The 20336-nt window shown below is 50.0% G+C and overlaps 1 protein-coding gene across 1 annotated transcript in view; it reads right to left on the bottom strand.

The window, feature by feature from the left end:
- Window positions 1-20336, bottom strand: part of MDN1 (midasin AAA ATPase 1) — a 2002810-nt gene that overhangs the window by 73957 nt on the left and 1908517 nt on the right. Inside the window, exon 97 of the mRNA XM_085611158.1 lies at window positions 15945-16119. Coding sequence (XP_085467284.1) covers window positions 15945-16119 — 175 coding nt within the window. The remainder of the gene's footprint in view (window positions 1-15944; window positions 16120-20336) is intronic.

The following is a 20336-nucleotide window of genomic DNA, read 5'->3' as shown; positions in this document are numbered from 1 at the left end:
TGATCTGCGCAGATGAGCTGCGACCCACGCCATCACTTTGGTGAACACCCGAGGGGCGCTGGTAAGACAAAGGGAGCACGGTGAACTGAAAGTGCTCGTGGCCCACCGTGAACCGCAGGTAAAGCTGGTGGGCTGGCAGGATGGGGATATTAAAATAAGCATCCTGCAAGTCCAACGCTACCAGCCAGTCATGTGGGTCTAGGGCAGACAAGACCTGAGCAAGCGTGAGCATCTTGAACTTCTCCTTCCGGAGGAAGCGATTGACGTTTCGGAGGTCTAAGATAGGGCGCAGACCTTTGTCCTTCTTTGGAACCAAGAAGTAGTGGGAACAACCATGACCTACTTCTGGCGTCGGAACAGGCTCGATGGCCCCCTTGGCCAAGAGGGCCGCAACGTCCTACTGGAGAAGTGCCAAGTGTTCCCCCGACATGCGGTGGTACTGAGGTGGCATGGCTGGAGGGGTAGATTGGAAGGGGAGGGAGTAACCCCTTCAGACTATTTGCAGAACCCACCTGTCCGAGGTTATGGAGCGCCAGTGGGGAAGGTGATGGCGAATCCTGCCACCCACTGGCGTTAGGTGGGCTTATAACGCCGGACTAGGAAGGTTTTAAGGCGGCGGCGGAAGGGGAGGTGGTGGACTGACCCGTTCGCTGTCATCGGGACCCACCACGGCGAGTCTCACGGCTGCGCTGAGTCTGTGGCTGCGCAGGCTTGAGGGTCTGAAAGGAACGCGCCTGGGCGCCCCGACCTCGAAAGGACCGAAAAGCGGACCCGAAGGAGTACGCGTGGTGTCGAGACCCAAGGACTGGGCCGTAGCCCGAGAGTCCTTAAAGCGTTCCAGGGTGCTATCCGCCTTATCACCAAAGAGGCGTGTACCAAAGAGGCGCATACCATCAAAGGGCATGTCCAACAGAGTGTTCTGGACATCCCCAGAGAAGCCAGTAGTTCAGAGCCAAGCATAACGACAGAGCGCCACTTGTGGAAAGTGCCCTACCGAGAGAATCGGCCGTGTCAAGCGCACAATGAATAGTACATTTTGCAGCATCTCTCCCTTCGGTAACGGCTTGGGAGAGAACCACCCATGCTTCCACAGGGCATTGAGGCAGCACCTCACCGAATGAGAATAGCGGCCTAGCAGGCAAGCAGTATTCACCGCTCGCAACCCTGAGCTGGCAGATGTGAAAATCTTTTTCCCAAATTGCTCCAGTTTCCTAGATTCCTTGTCCGGAGGAGCAGAAGAGAACGCACTCGGCGAGGCAGAAGCCTGGATAAGCAGAGTCTCAGGCGTCGGGTGTTGTGTGAAAAAGCTGGGATCACCGGGCGATGGCGGCGCGCCACACCCTGTGTTAGGTTTGATCCAGGTGCCCAACAGGATATCAGTAAGCGCTTCATTGAAGGGTGGTAACGGCTCCGCAGAGGACGACTACGGCTGCAGGAGATTGGTCCTGATCGGTACAGAAGGGAGCTCGAGGTTATGAGCCTCAGCTGCCCTACGCAACACTACCGATAAAGTCCCAACCTCCTCCGTGGCCAAGGAAGAAGGGGACAGAATACCAGGGTGTGGAGAGAAATCCAGATCCACTGGACCCTCTACATCGCCTTCCCATTCAGGCTCATCCTCGCATTGAGCTGTAAGAGGGTCCTCAGACCCCTCCCAGTACTCCCTTTCGTCCACCGGTTGCTGAAGAGGCCACGGTGCCCTGGGAAATGGGATAAACTCCCCTCCAAGAAATGAAATGGGAGGGTAAGATACCAGTCCCGAAGCTGGCGCCGAAGCCGGATCCAGGGCCAGAGCAACCGCCGCCGCAGGGTATGTTGCCGGCATAGCAGAGGCCAGAGGCGGCGGCACAGAGGTAAACTCTTCCGACGGATTCGCGGGGCCTGGAGGCACTTCGGAGGGACCCGGCGGGGCAAACAAATGGCGCACGGCCGACATGAAGTACAAGTTACTTACCTTCGGTAACGATGTATCTGGTAGAGACAATTCTAGCCGCAGATTCCTTAACGTAGAATTATCCCCAGGCGTGAGACTGGACCCGGAAAACTTTCTTGCCCAGCATCCCTGCGCGCCTGGGGTGGTACCACACGACTCCGACCCGATGTCCTCCGCGGGCGTGACATCAGCAAGGTCACATAAGCCCCACCCCGGCGCACTGACGTCAGTTTGCTTCGGAGAACTTTTCCGCGCCACTACGCAGAGCCATCACAACAAAACTGAGGAGAGCAATGGAACAGTGTGTGAAAAAACCAGAGAAACAAAATAGAGAGAAACAAAAGGTGACAAACATTACCAGGTGGCACCAAGGCACAAGAAGGCAACAACAGCAGGCCAGAGCAGGAAAAGAGCAGAGCACCACTCTGCGGAACAAATGTGCAAGCCAAGGCGATAGCACCAGGTGGCAGTAAAGCACCAGAAGGCCAGAGCAGCAAAGCCATAGCAACAAAAGCGCACAGAACCACTCCGTGGAACCACCTCACAAGCCAAGGCGAGAGCCATCCTGGAGGCACAAGCATGTGAAAGTGCCGTGACAGAAAGAGAGAGGGTCTGCAACCACAACCACAAGGGAAAGGGCCACAAGCTTGGAACAGAGAAGCAACAGCAATCCATCCCCAGACTACACTGCCAAGGATGGCCATACTTCCTGAAAGGAGTAGGAAGTCAAAGGACAGGTAATCCATCCGCAGACTACACTGCCAAGGAGGGCCATATCCCCATAAAGGAATAGGAGGTCAAAGGACAGGTAAAAGAACCCCCAACTAAGAAGACCGGGTGGGGATCAGAAACTCTAACAACAGAGGGAAAGAGCAAAAGTAGGCCCTCACACTAGAGAGAAACCAGCTGGAGGGATGCCTGACCGGAAGAAAATGAAGAGGACACCCACAGAAGACAAGCCACCCAGAGGGAGGCGACTGCAGAAACCCAAGCAGAGGGTCCTCACAGAACGGGGAGGAAGGGCGGGTCGTGAAGGAATCTGTGACTAGAATCTTCTCTACCAGATACATCGTTACCGAAGGTAAGTAACTTGTACATCTGATAGAGACTACTAGCCGTAGATTCCTTAACATAGAATAGATACCCTAGCCATACCCAAAAGGGAGGAGGGCCTGTGAGAGAGCCTCCCCACCAGGAGAGACACAGGGCCCCAGCAGGGGACATGTCACAGGGACGAGAAGAGAAAGGCCAGGATATACTAAGCCCAACCAAGGGAGAACTGCCCAACACCCCGCAGGGGCAGACAGCGTCCGAAAAGCCTCAAGGAACACAAGGGCCACCTCAAACCCTAGGGAGAAGAGGAAGAAACGGCAGCAGGGCCCACCGCAAGAAACACACACACAGTAACAGCTGAACACACCTCAGCCGCAAGCAGCGGAAGAAGAAAGGCACAAGGGAATACATCAAAGGCCACAATGGTGTTTTAGAACAAACAGGCCTGCACTGGCATGTACAGCCAGCAGCAGACAACACCACGGAACGGTGCACCCGGGTCAAGCTAGACGCTGGCCGAAGGCAGAGGCCAGGAAGGGCCAGGACACGCCCCAAGGGAGGGGCCGGCACACACTAACCCACGAATGAAGTGGAACCAAGTCGGACAGAAGTGCAAAACCGCTACAACGCGATGCCGCAGACAGCAGGCCAGACTAAGCTAGCGACACAGCGACCCAGGAGAAGGACGGACCGGGGTGCAACGCAAGTCGCTCCAAAACCATCAGCAAGAAGATCGAACCTTCGACATACCGTGCGCCACGGAGAGCAGAAGCCCGATGGGTGACCACACCTCCCCAGCACATGATAGAGCTATGTAATAGATACCATTACCCCACATAGGGCATGTTACGTCCCAAGAACATGGGAACCCTCTTAGGAAAAGTTTTCTGCAGCAGAGGACAAACAGAAGACTGGCAGAGAAAACCGCAGACGGCTTGCCAATCAGCCAATATAGAATACACACAAGTCCTAATCTCAGGGCCTACACAGCTTACCAACAGCCAAAACCACATGTCAAAAGAGGGCCAGACCAGCAGCCAACAGCACCAAAGTCCCAACAAAAGGACCTGAAGGCACATCAACCACACAGAACACACAACCAGGGCTACTCGCTACAAGGCCCCAGGAAAATAACGGAAGAACACCTCCCAAAACACAGACTGACTTACAGGTCACTGAGGGGGAGGAGGAGGAGGACGAAGCCCCGCAAGAAACCTCTGAATGGCAGAATCCGCAGGGGTGTGGAACAAAAGAGCGCCATCAAAGGGAAGGTCAACCAGCCGTTCTCTAACGTTCTCAGGGAACACACTATCTTGTAGCCAGGCATGGCGACGAAGGGCCACTGAAGAAGCCATGGTACGACCAAGCACCTCCGAAATGTCCAGAGCCGAGCGAAGAATAAATGCCGCCAGCTCCCGGCCATCCAACACATGGTGCCTCAGATCAACACAGGCACCCTCCTGAGAAGCGGCAGACATAAGGGACTCCGCCGAATCCCACAAGCAAGAAGTGGACCTAGCCCAAACACAGAGTGTTAAGGGCCCGCAAAGCCGCACTGGTGGAGGCGAAGATATTGCGCCCCCAGGAATCCAACCAGCAGGCCTCCCGTGACGGGGGAGACAACACCGATGGCAGGGAGGGAAAGGCAGTCTGTAAAAGAGGGCCCCTAGTAGAGGGGTGGAAGGAAAGACAGACAGTATCATGCGGTGCAGGACGGTGGCAGTGCAGAAGTGGCTGGGGCACCGGGTCCCCTGTGGCAGGCTGACACCACGCCCTCAAAAGAGAAGTGTGGAGCGAAGCCTCGAAGGGAAGAAGCAGCTCCCGACCACCAGAACGCTGATGGAGGACCTCCAGCAGATGATCTGTGGGGAAAAGGGCAGCTGGATCCCCCATGCGCAAGATTCCTGCAGCTGTGGAAACAGCCTGAGCGAAGGCAGCACCCGCCTACGTAGGGCCCCGCGGCGGGGAAAGCAGTTCCTCTGTGGGCTACGGCTGCAAGCTAAGTCGGCCGTCCCCTAGTCCAACCGGGGGAAGGAAAGGCCAAGCCTAGAAAGGGGGAAGGTGGACCGATGAATGGGGAACCTGAGGTGCCTCCGGCGAAGACTGCGGGCGCGGTGACGGTGAAGAGCCGTCCTTAGAGGACGTAGGGAAAAAAGCCACGACGCGGCGACCCGTCTCCGGAGAAGATAAAACCAACAACCGCCGAACCTCTGGAGAAGAGGGGGCGTCAGAAGACGAATCAACGACCTGGCGCTGGCCCGGTGCAGTAGAGTCTGCTACCGCCGTCAGGTCAAGCTCGACCGGCTCCGAAGGGTATGCCGGAACGACCTCCGCCACAAAGTGCGGCGCAGGAGACCGAGGCTGGGTCGAAGCCAGGGCGGATAAAGAACAGCGCCGAAAAGGCATCGACTCGATGTCCGACGCGGCAGCCGCCGGCGTGGAGGGACGAGAGGGGCCCGGGGACACGCCCCAACCCCTGCGGTGCCGCCAGGGCCAGCAGCCACCGGCACCTGAGCGGCGTCACCTCGGCCTTGGACAAGGCCGCCGCCTGCCCAGAGGACCAAGGGGGACTCGAGGACACGCCCCGATCCCCGGCAACCTCCCACGACACCACAGGGACCCCCATGGGGGTTTGCGGCGAGGCAGAGGCGCCGTGGTCCGAAGGAGGGAACCCCGACGGGCCACACCCCGACGGCCCCACCACTTCAGAACCTGGAGCCGAACCGGTCAGCGCCGGAGCCGCAGGCGATGCCGAAGAAGTCCCAGCACGTGGCAAGGAATCCACAGACGTCCAAGGAAGAGAAGGAGAAGAGGGAAGAGCGAAAGAGGTTTGCAAGGCCGCTGCATAGGCCACCATCTGCGATCTGGTCGCCCCCAAGCTGGGGAATTGCGGATAGGGTGGCGACGCGCGGGGCCGCACCACTCGCGGAGAACCCACGCCCCCAACAGGCCAGGGACTGGGCCTCGGGCACAAACTGCGACACTTACCAATCAGTGAGCGATGCCCTTGCGGCCTGGGAGAGGGACGATGTCGGAGACGGAAGCGGCGGGTCTTGAAGCCTTCCGCGGTGGACGGGCGTGGCGCCGACGCCGACCGGGACATGCGCGCCGAAAGGTGCTTCATCCGGCGCTCCCGCCGGGACTTCGGCTTCATTTGCTGACATGCCTCGCAGTCCGTGGAGTCGTGGTGCTCCACCAAACACCACATGCAGATGAGGTGAGGATCCGTCGCCGACATCTGGCGCGCGCAAGACGAGCATGTCTTAAAGTCCAAAGGCATTCACACACTGTTCTCAAGAAAAACGCTTAAAAGTGGGAAAACAAGGCCTGAAACAGGCCAGGAACACGATCTGGATCCGCGTTGTACGCGGAAAAGAAGAAAACTGACGTCAGCACGCCAGGGTGGGGCTTATGTGACCTCGCTGACGTCAAGCCCGCGGAGGACGTCGGGCGGAGTCGCGTGGTACCGCCCCCCGACGTGCAGAGTTGCTGGGCAAGAAAGTTTTCCAGGTCCAGTCTCACGCCTGGGGATAATTCTATGTTAAGTAATCTGTGGCAGTAGTCTCTATCAGATGGCCTGCACCTCGTCCGAAGTCGTGTGCGGGCCCGGAAAGGGTGGGTAGGCCGCAGGCAACAACGGAGCCGCGGGGGAGTTACCGCCCGCCTCCTCCACCGCGTCCCGCGAGGGGTAGAGGTAGAGCGACGCCGCTTCTTTGACTTTTTATTGCGCCTAGACTTACCTGTCCCTGATTCCGATGAGCGATGCTGATGGCTCCGCGACCGGTCCCTCGACCTCCCACGGGATCGGGACCTCGATTGGCGTGGAACAGATTGCCGGACCTCCAACAACTTTCGGGTACGCTCCCGCAAAGCTTTCGGCGTCATGGCCTGACAATCGGGGAACGCCTTGGGGTCATGGGCGTGCCCCAAGCAGAAGAGACACACGTTGTGAGGGTCCGATAAGGACATGTTTCGACAGCAGGCCCTACAGGACTTAAACCCGGGCATCCCTATGGCACCAGGAGTCGAGTACACGACAAAAAAAGTTGTCAGAAACCAATCTCTCTTGGTTGTGCGCTGCTGCGCGGAAAAAGAATGAAATGACGTCAGCGCGCGCGTCTAAGTAGCTCTGACGGAGTCATCTCGACGGCTACGACGCCAGCGACATACGCGGACCCGTACGACAATGCCTACCGATGCGCAGGGGTACTGCTGACGAAAACTTTCCAAATCCTGTCTGACGCCTGGGGATATTCTAAGGTAAGGAATCTATCACTAACGTGTCTCTTTCAGATATGTGTATGACCAATGCCACCTCTGGATGGGGAAGAGAGAGGGACCTGCCGCTGGTCAATTAGCCACCTCTGCAGATCGTGAGCAGTCTCTCTCGAAATTTTAATGGTATCTTGCTGGGAACACTATTAATAACAAACATTTGTAAAGTGAATTGTTCACCTGACCGGTATCTTGGCGCTAGCAGCTGCCTGAAACTCTTTAAACCTTCGTAAAACTGCAAGGTATGTTGGCTTAGAAACCTCTACTTGGGAAAGATGCATGTTTTTAGGTTCTTCCTAAAGATGATCTAATTTCCATTAGCTGTGGGGGACTTTGACAGATTATTCCATATCTGAGATGTCTTGACCTGAAAGGATCTACCACCAGGCCTGGTTTCCATGAAACGTGGCACACAGACTACGTTAGCTAATGAAGACCGAAGAAGCCTCTGAGGTATATAATGATAGAATTTCCTTTGTAGCAGAGTAGGCCCTGTTCCACTGATGGCTATATGAACCCCACAAATTACTTTAAAAATACTTCTTTCTCTGACTGATAGTAGGTCAAGCTTTCAAGCTTTCTCAAACTGCTCTAAGCAGAGTCAGACCTAGATTTTTTCCGTTCCAGGTTAGCAGCCACCACTTGTAACCAGTCTAACCTTTTAAGTAGATAATCTGGGAATCCAAGTAGAAGCACATTGCAGTAGTAGATTCTGCTAAGAACTGTACATTGCACTACTAGCTTCCCGCTCTCTGTGGTAATAGTGGAACAATCTTTCTTAGGTTTCTCATCAGTCCATGGCAGGTAGCCGCTGTTTTATTAATGTGGGTTTCCATGGATAATTTCTCATCCCTATATAAACCTCTAAATTACTGACTGAGTTGTTTTATGATTCTGAGCACTGGTCAAGGGCCAAAAGTTGCTCAGGAGAGAATATGGCACTTTGGTCGGGGACCAACACAGAAACTCTGTCTTACTACCATTAAATTATAGTGTGTTCCGGTTTGCTCTCTCTGTTAGGCAGGAATGTATTCTATCTGGGTCGTGCTGTTATTATCTAGGGACGCAATCAGCTGGTTGTCATCTGCAGAATTTATAAATGAAATCCCAATGGATTTAATCAGAATCAGTAGTGGATGTAGATAAATATTAAAAAGGATGGGTCTCAAGGCTGATCCTTTGGGTACTCGATGTGTAGTTTCCTTAAACTCTGATTGGAATGGAAGAAGGGAGATTGCCTGATGTCTATTCGAGGGTTAAGACTCAACCCACTTCAAAAAGGTGCCTTCAACCCCCATCTCTTTCAGTCTGCTAAGTAGTATTTGGTGGTTGACAGTATCTAATGCAGCTGATAAATCTAATATCAGAACTGCAACCTGACCTCTTGTAAACCAGCATCCTCAGTTCATCCATTGCCAGGATTAGCGGTGTTTCCATACCATGGGCTGGTCTAATGCCCGTTTGCTCAGGTTCTAGCACAACATGATCTTCTAAATAGCTAGCTAGTGTTTGGTTGATATATTTCTCCATGATCTTTACCGAGCAGGGGAGTTGGGAAATTGGGCAGTAGTTCCTAGGGTCATTAAGATCAGACAGTGTCTTCTTTAAAAATGGCCTAACTATTTTTTTTCTTCTTTTTTTACAAGCGGATGGTACCCTGTCAGTAGACAGGGATTGATTAAAAATCTTTTCCGGTTCCAGTGCATGTTTCACCAGTGAGCATGCATTAATTAACCCACACTTAAGCACTTCTACACTCATCTTCCCCGGACTATCCCCCCCCCCCCCCCCTCCTTGGTTGGGGTCAAATCAAGCACGATTTTTTCCTCCCGGTTCTCTGTCCCACCACTCTCATTACTACTACTACTTCAATTAATTGACTCTTTCCCATTGGTGCAGAATCAGAGCCAAAAAGCGAGTGGCCCCTCTATTGGTGCATATCTGCCCTCGTAGAGGAACTGCATCAGAGTCAGGCTGTATATCAACTGGTTGTGTTTTAGTAATTTTGTGGCATGACTTTGGTCAGGCTTGGGGTGAAATCAGTTCGGAGTCAGACATAAGAATGATCAACAAGGCAAGGACAGGCACAGGTCATTGAACTGGGCAAAAAAATCTGTACAGGCGTTGATTCAGGCCTGTAATAGGTTAAGGGGGGGTTAGACAGCGCTGAACACGGATCTGCCAGCAGTAACCTGAATGGAGCCCCTGCAGATGCTGGGTCCCCAAAGGCATGCCAGAGGAAGCTCGAAGCATGACCTCCTTAAATGCTTCAATTTCCTGCACTGTTGCTGATGGCCTAGTAAATTTGGGGTACACTACCATCAATTGTGGAACTGGCTCCATAACCGAAGATCAGGAGGGAGACAAACTCCTCTTGGCAAAGAGAGTTATAAGATGGGGTTGAGTCCAGCTTCGTTTTTTTGCGCTTAAATTTGGACTTTGATTTTGACTTACCCGAGGACTTCGACTGTGAAGTTGACTTCATCCAGGAGCAGCGTTGCCTTTTAAACTAATTAAAAAGCCCACACCTCCTTTTTAAATATATATGTCACTCCTACAGCAGGCCTATTGAGTCATAAGGCATTGTACTGTATATTAAAAAGCAGGACAAGTTTTTATATGTCCTAACAGTAAAGGACCCACATTGTCTTTTTTACTGTGGGACGGCTAGTAGCCCCATTGGTGAATACAGGGTTACACGCTGAGCACTCAGTGGTGCTAACTTCTCGTTAGGACTACTAATGTTATTTCTAGATATCAAAAACATTTTAGCAAGCTGCCACTATATTGCCCAAGTTTACTAGTTGACATTTGCTGATGCTGCCCACCAGACAAACTTCTGCCCTTCTGCGGAGAGGTCTGAACGATTCTCAGGAGCTTGAACAATTGAGGCACGCTGTCAGAAGAGTTGTCACCTCTCCTGGCAGGAAGCCACCTATGAGCACAAAAGACGAGATTCAAAGGGGAAGCCACCTTTGAAGGGTAAATGGTGGACACACACAAGAGGGACTGCTCTCTTGTTCAAGCAGACGGGCTGACGTCAAGGACAGAGAGGGGAGATCAGCTGCCAAACAGTTTTGTTTGTGGGCGTGTAGCCCTCTGGTGGCCATGCCTCTAGGTTGGGCTACCAAGCTCCACATACCAGGTGAGGAGTTCTGCCATTTTGGGAGTGGGCAGAATAGTGCACTGAGATAACTAGATGCCACGCATCACACAAAGTTGTTATCAGGCAAAAAAATTCCTACTATCCCATTTGCTAGTGACCACCACATCCCCCAATGGCACTTTCTGGGCATAAATATAGCAACTGGCTTGTGGAAATGTCGCTCACAAGCCCTAAACAGAAAAGGTGAACTTCAAGAGTCAGTTGGCTGACTTCCTGTTACTGCTCTAGGGCCACAAAAACTGAAGAAGTTCATTCTGGCCAGAGACAAGTGGTCCAGTAAGCACTGGACTCTTGCTGGACCAAAGGAACTTTGAGGAACGAAGACCTCTCTGGCCAAAGTCACCCTAACTGGACCGTGGAGTAACCCTAGAAAAAACACCCGTTGACCACAAAGGATCCACAGCATCCTGTATCCCTTGCATCAGGACCACTCTATTAAAGTCTGTGGTGGTCCGCCCACTGAGTCTGGAATAGCACAGGAGGCTGCTTGGGTAGCAAGGTAACTGTCCAACTACTCCTTAGTAGCCTCTCTGACCTTACCCCTGTCAGAACTGGTCACCCAAAGAAGGCCGGAGTAGCCAAACTAAACTCTTTAAACGTTTTACAATGTTCATACTTTACAGTTATCAACCAGTGAAAAACTGAGATTTACAATTTCTTTTAAAACTTCATAACTCTGGTACCCTCCGGTGGATTTTGTTTATTTTGGTGTCTAAAAATTACCAAAAATAGTCTTAAATGCTTTGCACTAGTTACTTTGTTTAAGCCTGACTGCTCGAAGCCACAACTACCCAGGGAGTGAGATAAGGTTTAGCAAACAAGCCTGACTAGACCCAAGTCCGTTTCATGAGTGTATTCCACGGTGAGGTTGCACAGCCACAGCACAGAATGCCACACAACTCCTTAAAGGCACACTTGTTGCATGATTTGCAGAAGCATTGCTAGAGAAACGTTTTCCAGAGCCAGTGTGGCACATAGGGAGTATTCTAAGGTGAGGAATCTGTGGTTATAATTATCAGAACAGCATCTTCTTTTAGTGTTCTCTATTTATATTTCTAAGCAAAGTAACAAACAGGTCAGAGCTCTTTCTGGACACTATGGTGTGAATGCCATTTGTTTAATTTAGTATAAGTGGAGCAACACAAATGTTTCCATGATTTTTGCTAGCACATGATAGACTTCGGAGAGCTTAATGATGATTGCCTTATTCTTTCATTCAGAGTTTCAACTATCCTGCTCAATGCAAGATCACTATGGTGAGACAGTTGCTTGGGGTTTGACAGAGTGGCAGCAGGCACTGGAATTTACTCTGTATCCAGAAACCATCTGTCTTCTGGGTTAATGGTCAATTTAAAAAAAAAAAAAAGGGGAGTGTAGAGGCAATGCTCTTAGGAGCAATTGAGATGGATGTGTCCTTCTCTAGTCAATGTATCGAAAACATAAAGCTCCACCCTCAGATTGAGGTTTAACCATGTCCTCCCAGACTACGTGTGTTTCCTACAATGGTGGAAAACACACCGTTTTGTTAAAATACCCCCCACACACCAAAAGGGCCCTTGTTGTCATGCTTCATCATAGGGGTCTTCCTACCCCGCTGCGGGACGAGGCGTGCTACAACCTACGACTACGTGGGAGCACTATTTCTGAAAACACAAGACTGTCGTGTAGGAGTGTGAGTGTAAGGGTCAAGAGTGGATGAGAGAGTGAATTAAAAAATACCTGGCTCTTTGGACTAAAAAACTTTAATATTCCTTTGAGCTGGTATTATTAAAAGTGGAGAAAGAAAGGGGTTGGAGGTATATTGCCTCAATAAGCAGTCCCTCCTATGTCTGTCAACATGTTTCGAAGCCCTCCCCTGGCTTCTTCTTCAGGATCAAGAGGATCCCTTCTACACTCACTATATAATAAGGAGCGATGTCAATAAGGTATCTAAAAAATAGGGGTGTCTGAGAAAGTAGTGTATATACATGTAGTTATTACTACGTGGTGAGCATGCCAAATAGCCATGCACAGTATACAATACCTAAATAGGTATACTACTTTGTAATTTGATCCCTAAGGAGATAATGCCCCATGAGCCTTAAAACGGGTGGGAAGGGTGCCTATAGTCACACATACTCCAAGGACACTGCCTCTCCTATGTCTTGCCTCCCAGCGGCTCCGTTGAACCTGGTCAATTTAGCATGTTTTCAGACAGCCTACGACCATTTCCAAGACATTCTTTGGTCTGGCTGATTTAGCGCTAATTAGTGTTAATCAAATCTAAATTAACTCCTTTCAACTGTGAATCAAAAGTAGGAGGCCCCATAAAATGTTGATGTAGCTTTCTGATTAGAATCTGGAACATTTGGCAACTGAGGCACACCATCTAGTATCATGACTGTGAGAAGTTGGCCTGATATATGATGTCACTAATGCTAGTGTACACCTGTATCAGTCCAAACAACCCTTATGGTGATTGGTTGTAAAGTCAACCTTATAGACCAGCTATCCTAGTGGTAGCATGGACAAGAGCAGTCTTAGGCTAAACTCTGAATGGTATAAGGACCACTGTCACGAACAGAGGATAGGCCTAGGCCATCGCTGGGGCTACACTATACTACCAACAGTTAGGAAATGGGAGGCCCACGGGATTCAGGTGCAGAGTGGAAACACTCACGCGTAATGCGTAAAAGTCGATAGAATCACTAGCAGTTAGAAATAAGCAGTTTTAGGACACTTCTGGTATAGCTAGAAAGTCGAGACTCGGAAACTAGACCCTAGGATAGTCAATGCCCTTGTGAGCACCGAAGTACCCAAGTTACCTAGCCCACAGGCTGCGGGTGCATAGGTGTGAACTTGCGTCGTGTTTCGTCGTGGACTTCTATGGATGCCTGAAGGAAAGTTGCTGACAGGCAGTCAGTGAAGAGTGTCCGGTGGATCCCAAGGTGGGGATCAAGAAGGAAGGAACCTGCAAGCAGAAGGGACAGCGTCTAGGTCACCAGCCAGGAACCAGGCGATGTCGTGGAGATGCAGGTGAAGAGGTGAAGCTTGTCGCAGCAACCATGGGTACCAGGAGACGTCGAGGATGACCAGGACCAGGAGGTGAGCTGTCCCACGAAGGCTCTTGCTGTCGGCGGCGGCGAAGTCGAGTAAGGACCCAACAAGCCTTGGCAAGCGGAACCCACGCAGAATGGAGGACTTGCTTCTGGTGCACACCAGGAAGGTCTGGGGTGCTTCTCTTTCACAGAGGAGCGGGTGCCAGTCTGGAGGAGCCGGACCAGCAAGATGAAAACAAAGGTTCGTCGTCGCAGAGGCTACTAGCCAATGGGCCAGCAACCGGACAACACGTCGAGCAACACAGGTGCAGAAGGGCCCCACGCAGAACACGTGAAGTGTGGGGAGCTGGTCTTCTTTGCAGATGGTGCTCGGGAGTGGGGCTTCTCAATTCCCCAAGCACAGCCTCGAGGGAGTCTCGGAAGTCGCGCTAGTCAGTTACTAGCCACTTTTTCCAAGTCGCCGGTCCCACGTCCCTCGTCGCCTCCACGGGTCTCAGCTTCGCTGGAGATGTGGATCTGGTTCAGAGGTGTCTGGAAGTCTCGGCGCTGGTCAGTCTCTGCAGTCGTCCCTTGTAGGATTCAGTCGCAAAGCAAGCAGCGGTCGCTGGATGGTGCCTGGTTGCCCAGGGTGGTCACTCCTTGGCCACAAGGGAGATTTCTTCAGTCTTCTTCCTGAGGTCGAATGTCGAAGGTCCAGAGTTTCTGTTCAAGTTGCAGATTCAGGTTAATCTAATTTAGCAGGGCCCAACTAGCTACTAATATACTGGGCTAGTGGGCTGGGCTACCTGCAAGGTCCCTCATATGGGTGGGACCAGGAAGGGGAGTGGCTACAGCCCCTTTCCTTTGTCCAGTTTCGCGCCAGAGCTGGGGCTGGAGTGCCCCAGCACCGGTTTGAACTGGACTATGCATGGGACACCTTGTGTGCCCCAGACAGTGTCTCGTTTCCCTCAACCCTCCCTGCCCAAATACACTAAATCCTGTCTATGGTGGTGCTCGCACCTCCCGAGGCAGGAAACCTATTGTCCAAGCCTCCCTCGCTGGAAGGACTCCCAGCAGCAGGAGGTCAGACTTGTGTCTGTGGCAGCAGCATCCATTTTGTGATGCTGGGGCTCTGGTTAACTTTAGCCGGGTAAGTAGGTTTCAACATGTCTTCTCCCTCTAGAAGGGAGGAATAATATCCTCATTGCCAGAAATGGTATGGGGGTATTATTCCAAAGTGTTAGACACCTTACACGACATGTTTCGATGAAGCCAAACCATAGTTACCATAACCGTTTAAGATTATAAGGTACTTTAAGAGTATATGGTAGGCTATATCATAGAACAGCTATAAGGACATGGTTCCGAAAGCTGCAGACAGGCTCAGCTCATGCTAGAGCCCCATCTCACATGTTACCAAGCACTCTGCCTCCAGGATTGTTAAGGCCTGCCATGGGAGTGGCTGATAGGTACACATGTGTCTATATATAAGGTAGGTATAGGAATACTACACCTAAGCAAAGGGTGATTACACGACCTTGCCCCAGCTGAGTGATCAGCCAGTTGTGTCATAATGGAAGGCCAGGCCAGGGGTGGCATAATACATGCTGCAGCCCCTGGTAGGCCTAGGGTACACCTATGCCCTGGGTACCTAAGGTACACTGTACAGGGGCCAATAAGGTGATCCTATCCAATTGGGTTATGCACCTAAAGTACATAGTATTAGTTTAGAGAGAGAACAGCTGGGCTGTGGGTCTGATTAGCAGGCCCACAGCCATATCTAAGTTGAAAACCAGTGAAGCAAAAGCAAAAAGTGGGGGTGAACATAGAAAGCAGACCCTACTCTCCTACAATGACTCTTCAGCTTGTGTGAGGAAGTTATTGATCAAAGTCTATGTTTTCTTTTGAAATATCACCTCTGGTGATGCTGGCTACAAGTACAATTTTTGTAAAGAAGCCAATCTAAATGGGACTGTTAAAACATACTGTATGTATTTAAATGGACGTTAAACCTCTGCATTCCATGAACAGTTTAAGGTATGGCTGCAGTGGCAACCAGTTACGCTGTTGGTTGTGAGCCTGGGTTGGGCAAATTGTCCCAACTTCCTTCAAAAGAATAAAAGAGATGAAGGTCTGAAGAAAAACTGAGTCAGCATAAAATAAATGTGGTTTAACACCACAAGGTGCAGATGGGGAGGAGGGGAAGAAGAACATTTCTGGTATGTACAGAAATGCAAACTGAAATAGGCAGACTGGCTGGGCAGACGACAAAGAGGTTTGATACCCAAGCGTCACAGTTTTAGTTAAGCCATTTAAAAATTTTTTATCCAGGCAAGTAAAAAAGCAGACTAAGTTCCCAAACATTGAGACTGGGAAGAATATTAGTTTAATGTGAAAACAAAACTATCCTTAGAAATTTAGCACAACCAGGTAATCTTTTGGTTCTATATGAGAGTAGCATAAGGCAAATGTATAAATAAATGCGCAAGTTGCATCTTACCTGTTTGGAGTGGTTGTCTACCATGCTAGAGGAATCATCTATAGCCAAACAAATCTGATACTGGCGTTTGCTGGGCTTGGTCCTCCGCAGCCATATCTTGTCTTTTCGAAATTGGCTAGCAATGTATGGAATAACCTTGCGCATATTGAGACGCTTCCCTGTCCGGTAATCACCTCTGTAAAAGTTAAAAAAATAAACAATTGCTACAAAGAACAAAGACGTACACATCCTAATAGAATGACTAATTACTCGATATTAAGGGCAGTAATACGTTTCAGAGAAATAGGATGCAAAAAACCAACAGACCATGAATATTTGATCAAAGAGCAGAAATACTTTTATTTTGTTTTCGAGTTTGATTTGATTTATCGCTTTCATAAGTATAGGTATACAAAGGTCTTTTTTTCTCCTACTTTGTTTTGTGACGTATGATCTTCCCATCAGGTAGTTTACTGGATTTTTTTCATCTGTACTGTAAAGTGTTTCTGCATAGCAACACCATTTCACCCTAATAGAACCTACAGTAGCATCACCAAACCATAACAGGAAGGGTAACACACTTTTGTCACCTTTGGATATGGAGACTTCTTAAGCAATGCTTCTGTGCGCTGGTAATGAGTGATCCTCTGTGGCGCCGTACCATCATGAAAGTGATGGGGTAGAGCCACATATAAGCAAAACCCCTGAGAACTCACATCAGTTTCTTGTATCATTTTCCATCCATGCCCTCAGACAATCTAACTAGCAGCGTGTAGATGTTTAGACAAGGTATCCTGGATCCAGGAGGGGGGTGCACACTTGTAGTCACACTCTGAAAAAAGTAAGTCTTAAACGTTACCTTCAAAAAAGTAACCGACAAACAGAAAATCATCCAGATGATGGTCCATTCTGCGGTCCATGTAAAAGCTTGGGTGCCTTCTAAGGATAGAGGTGATTGAGTATCTCTTTCCCTTTTAAGGAGTAAAAATACAGGCAGGGTGATTGACTAACCAATGTGGAAGGGATACAAAAATGTATGGCTGTAATATTAATCTCGGCCACTGGTAATGACTCAGAACACATACCTGACTATGTTTATTTTGCTCAACATGTCCCCTCAGATTAGACCTGGCCATATGTAAATCAGCCTCAGAGCTGCTTGAATGAACAGATTAATTACCTTCAGTAACAATCTTTCTAATGACCACTTTATCTAACCACAGATTTCTCATCTCATGAATACTACCCAGGTGTCAGACTGGATCTGGTAACTTTAAAACCAGTAGTACTGAGCAACGGCAGGTGACATAGTGCAGCACCACTCCAACACCGTTCCGTTCTGGAAGTGATGAATGGTACCGAATATAAGAGCCACCAATATGCACTGAGTTGCTTTCTAGGCTGTTCACGTTGTAATGGTGATGAGAAACTGTGCTGCGGCTCTTAAGGGGTGCACATCAAAACAGTGAGGACTAAGTTCAAGTCCCAGGGAGAGAAAATAGGACAGCGGCGACACTATAAGTGTTGGCCTCGGTGATCCTAGAGTCCCTTGTCTGCAGATAGGCTTTGGCTTCGGTAGTGTCTGGATTGGACACACGAGCCTTGGCTGTAGCAAATGATCCTGCACCCAGGATATTAGTGCTGGGCGACTCCTGGAGGGCCTGGCATCTCCAAACTCAACATGGAGATGGATATGACCTCCTGGAGCAGCAAGGACTTCTTCCTGGCGAGATGTTCCTTCGGGGGACCCGATAGTCGGCAAGTGTGGTCGGTGCCTGCAGCTCCTCCTCCTCACCAAAGGACATGCTGCATTGTTGTTGAAGCGCTGGACAATCCTCCATTGGCTTGGAAGGGTGCACAGCTTTTGGACAAGCTTGGTCGGTGCAATTGTCGAGGCACCAAGAGCAAGGCAGGGTTCAGTGCCAAGTTCAGGGTAAGTCCTCAGTTCTCGTGGTGACTGCTTTCTTCTGTCCTTCTTCGGTTCCCAGGTAGTCATATCAGAGTTCCTGATGTCAGGGGGCCACCTAAATACTGAATTTAGGGGTGTGAGGGGGGTGTAAGGTAGTAGCAAATGGGCTACTTACGCCTGGGGTGACTACATCCACTATAGGACCATTTTCTGTGGAGAGTGGGCATAAACCCGAGCCAGACTTCCTAGTGTCACCAAAAGAAAGATGGTGAAACCCTTCTTCGAGTGTCCAATTCAGGTGGCCCATCTTAGGGGTGTGCCTAGCCTGATATTGCAACATGCCTACTGACTAGCTAACTTTCCCACCTGCTCTGGTGCCAAATGGGCCCCAGGGCAGGGGGTGGCTTTCTCAAGGACTGCAGGAAGCCGGGGTCACATATCAAAGGCGGCAGAGGCCTTGAAGCCTCTGGCCTTGATATGCTAAATCAATAGCACCTCCCGCCAGAGCTGGCATTGTTTCGGACCTCTGAGAGTGTTGCTCTCCCAAGCAAGGGGTCAGAAATTCATCTGTGGTGGAAGGCTGGGAGTTCAGTCAGCCAGCCAGCACACAAAAAGACTGATAGGTTTCAGGGGTTACCTCTAAGGTGGCCTCTGGGTGCATGGCATAATAAATCCAACACTGGCATCAGTGTGGATTTATTAAGACAAGGTGTTTGATACCAAACACCATTGTTTTTAGTGAAGCCATTATGTAGCTTGGTAACTTGTGATGCCAGTGCCCAGTACATATGCTTAAGATAGCTTCTTGATTGCTTGCAATGTCGTGGCAATGGAACCAGACATCACAGGGGCATCTGCTCATGCAGATATGTCCTCACATATAATATAATGCACCCTGCCTTAGGGCACCAAGGCCTGCTGTAGGGGTGACTTACATATAGTTTATGCAGTGTGCATGGCACACAGTGAGTGTGCCATGTTGTGTTTTCAAAATGGTCTGCACCATTTCATACATCCTGAAATGGCAGGCTGCAGAGCAGTTTTTGTGTGGGTCTCTGTGGGTGGGATAATACATGCTGCAGCCCAAGCCCTGGGTACCAGAGAAAACATTTACTGGTGACTTACAGGGGTGCTAAAGTCCTTGCCAACTGGGTTACAATTAGATATTTACCTGTGTTGAGGTAAACAGCACTGACACGGGGGCCTGCTAAGCAGGGCCCCAATAAACATTCAGTAAAAAAGCATCAGTACTAGGGCAAAAAGTGATGGGTGACCATGTCAAAAAGAGCACTTTCCTACAGGCCTTCTTAAGTCAAGTGCACCTTGGTTTTAGAGGCACAGTGAGGACGGGGCTTACATATGGCCATGCCCTTCCCACTTAGGGCATTGCACTGAGGAATACTAAAAAGTGATAGTTGGACTTTTCTAAATAAGCTCAGCCTCTGATAATTATTTGGGGCTGCATACCAGTCCATGTTTTTTTTGCCCCTACATGCTACCTCAGGGTAGATGCAGCAATATGCAAATCATCCACCCAACGAGGTCCAATTAGTCCTTAACTAGCCTTGATGCTCTGGTTTAGAGAGGACCTGGCTTTCAGTTCAGGCCAGACTGTTCCTACTGGAGCAGGACCAACGATAATTCCTGCATGGTTGTGACACATCTAAAGAAATTAGCAATGGACCAGATTAATTTAAGCATTCAACCCATCACTTTTTTGTAGTTATCAGTATGTGAAGGTAGGCCAATCTGGATCTCTTTGTGCATGTCAGCTCCATAATGGTGTCGATACGATCTACATAAAAGCTTAAAGCCCTTTTGGGGGCCAACTGATATAGTCTCTCCTCCTCTTCTGATAGGTGAGAAGGGAGCAAAGAACACTGGTGAAGTGATGGATTGCACATAGTAGAAGGAAGTCATAACTTTTAAAAAGAAGGCCACCTGAGTCCTCGGCATCAATGTGCCAAGCTGAGGTGATCACAATGTGGAAAAACAACTTCAATGTTAGGAGATGCAGTGAGCAGCTATGCAGAGGCTCAAAAGTTGTACACATGAGGAAGTCAAGACTGAGCGAAGGTTCCCCTGTGGCTTCACAAACTGTTTGAGAGGGAACGTGTGTCAAACCGTTGATAACTCTGATTACAATGGGGAATTTGACCAAAGACGGTTGGTCTTTCAAAAATAGAAAGGCCTGACAAATAATCTTTTACTCTGTCCAATACAACGCCTTGCTGGGCCTAAATACAAAGTAAACAAAATAATATACAATAGCTTCACTTGTCAGGGGTCAATGTCCCGGGCAGCACACCAGGTTACCAACTTGTCCCAGCGAATTGCGTAGATTGACTTCCCTGAGAGTAGTCAGGCGGCAAGGATGCAATCTACCATCTCCAGCAGCAGATCAAAAGTAGTTAACTGCCACCAATCAATCTACACGCATGAAAATGTAAGTCGCATAGATTTGGGCGGAGGACCTTGTCCTGCTGGTGAGACAGAAAGTCCTT

The sequence above is a fragment of the Triturus cristatus genome, chromosome 6, assembly GCF_964204655.1.
Source record: "Triturus cristatus chromosome 6, aTriCri1.1, whole genome shotgun sequence".
NCBI lineage: Eukaryota > Metazoa > Chordata > Amphibia > Caudata > Salamandridae > Triturus > Triturus cristatus.
Note: the sequence above shows the minus strand (reverse complement) of the source record. Positions and strands in the feature narration are given on the sequence as shown.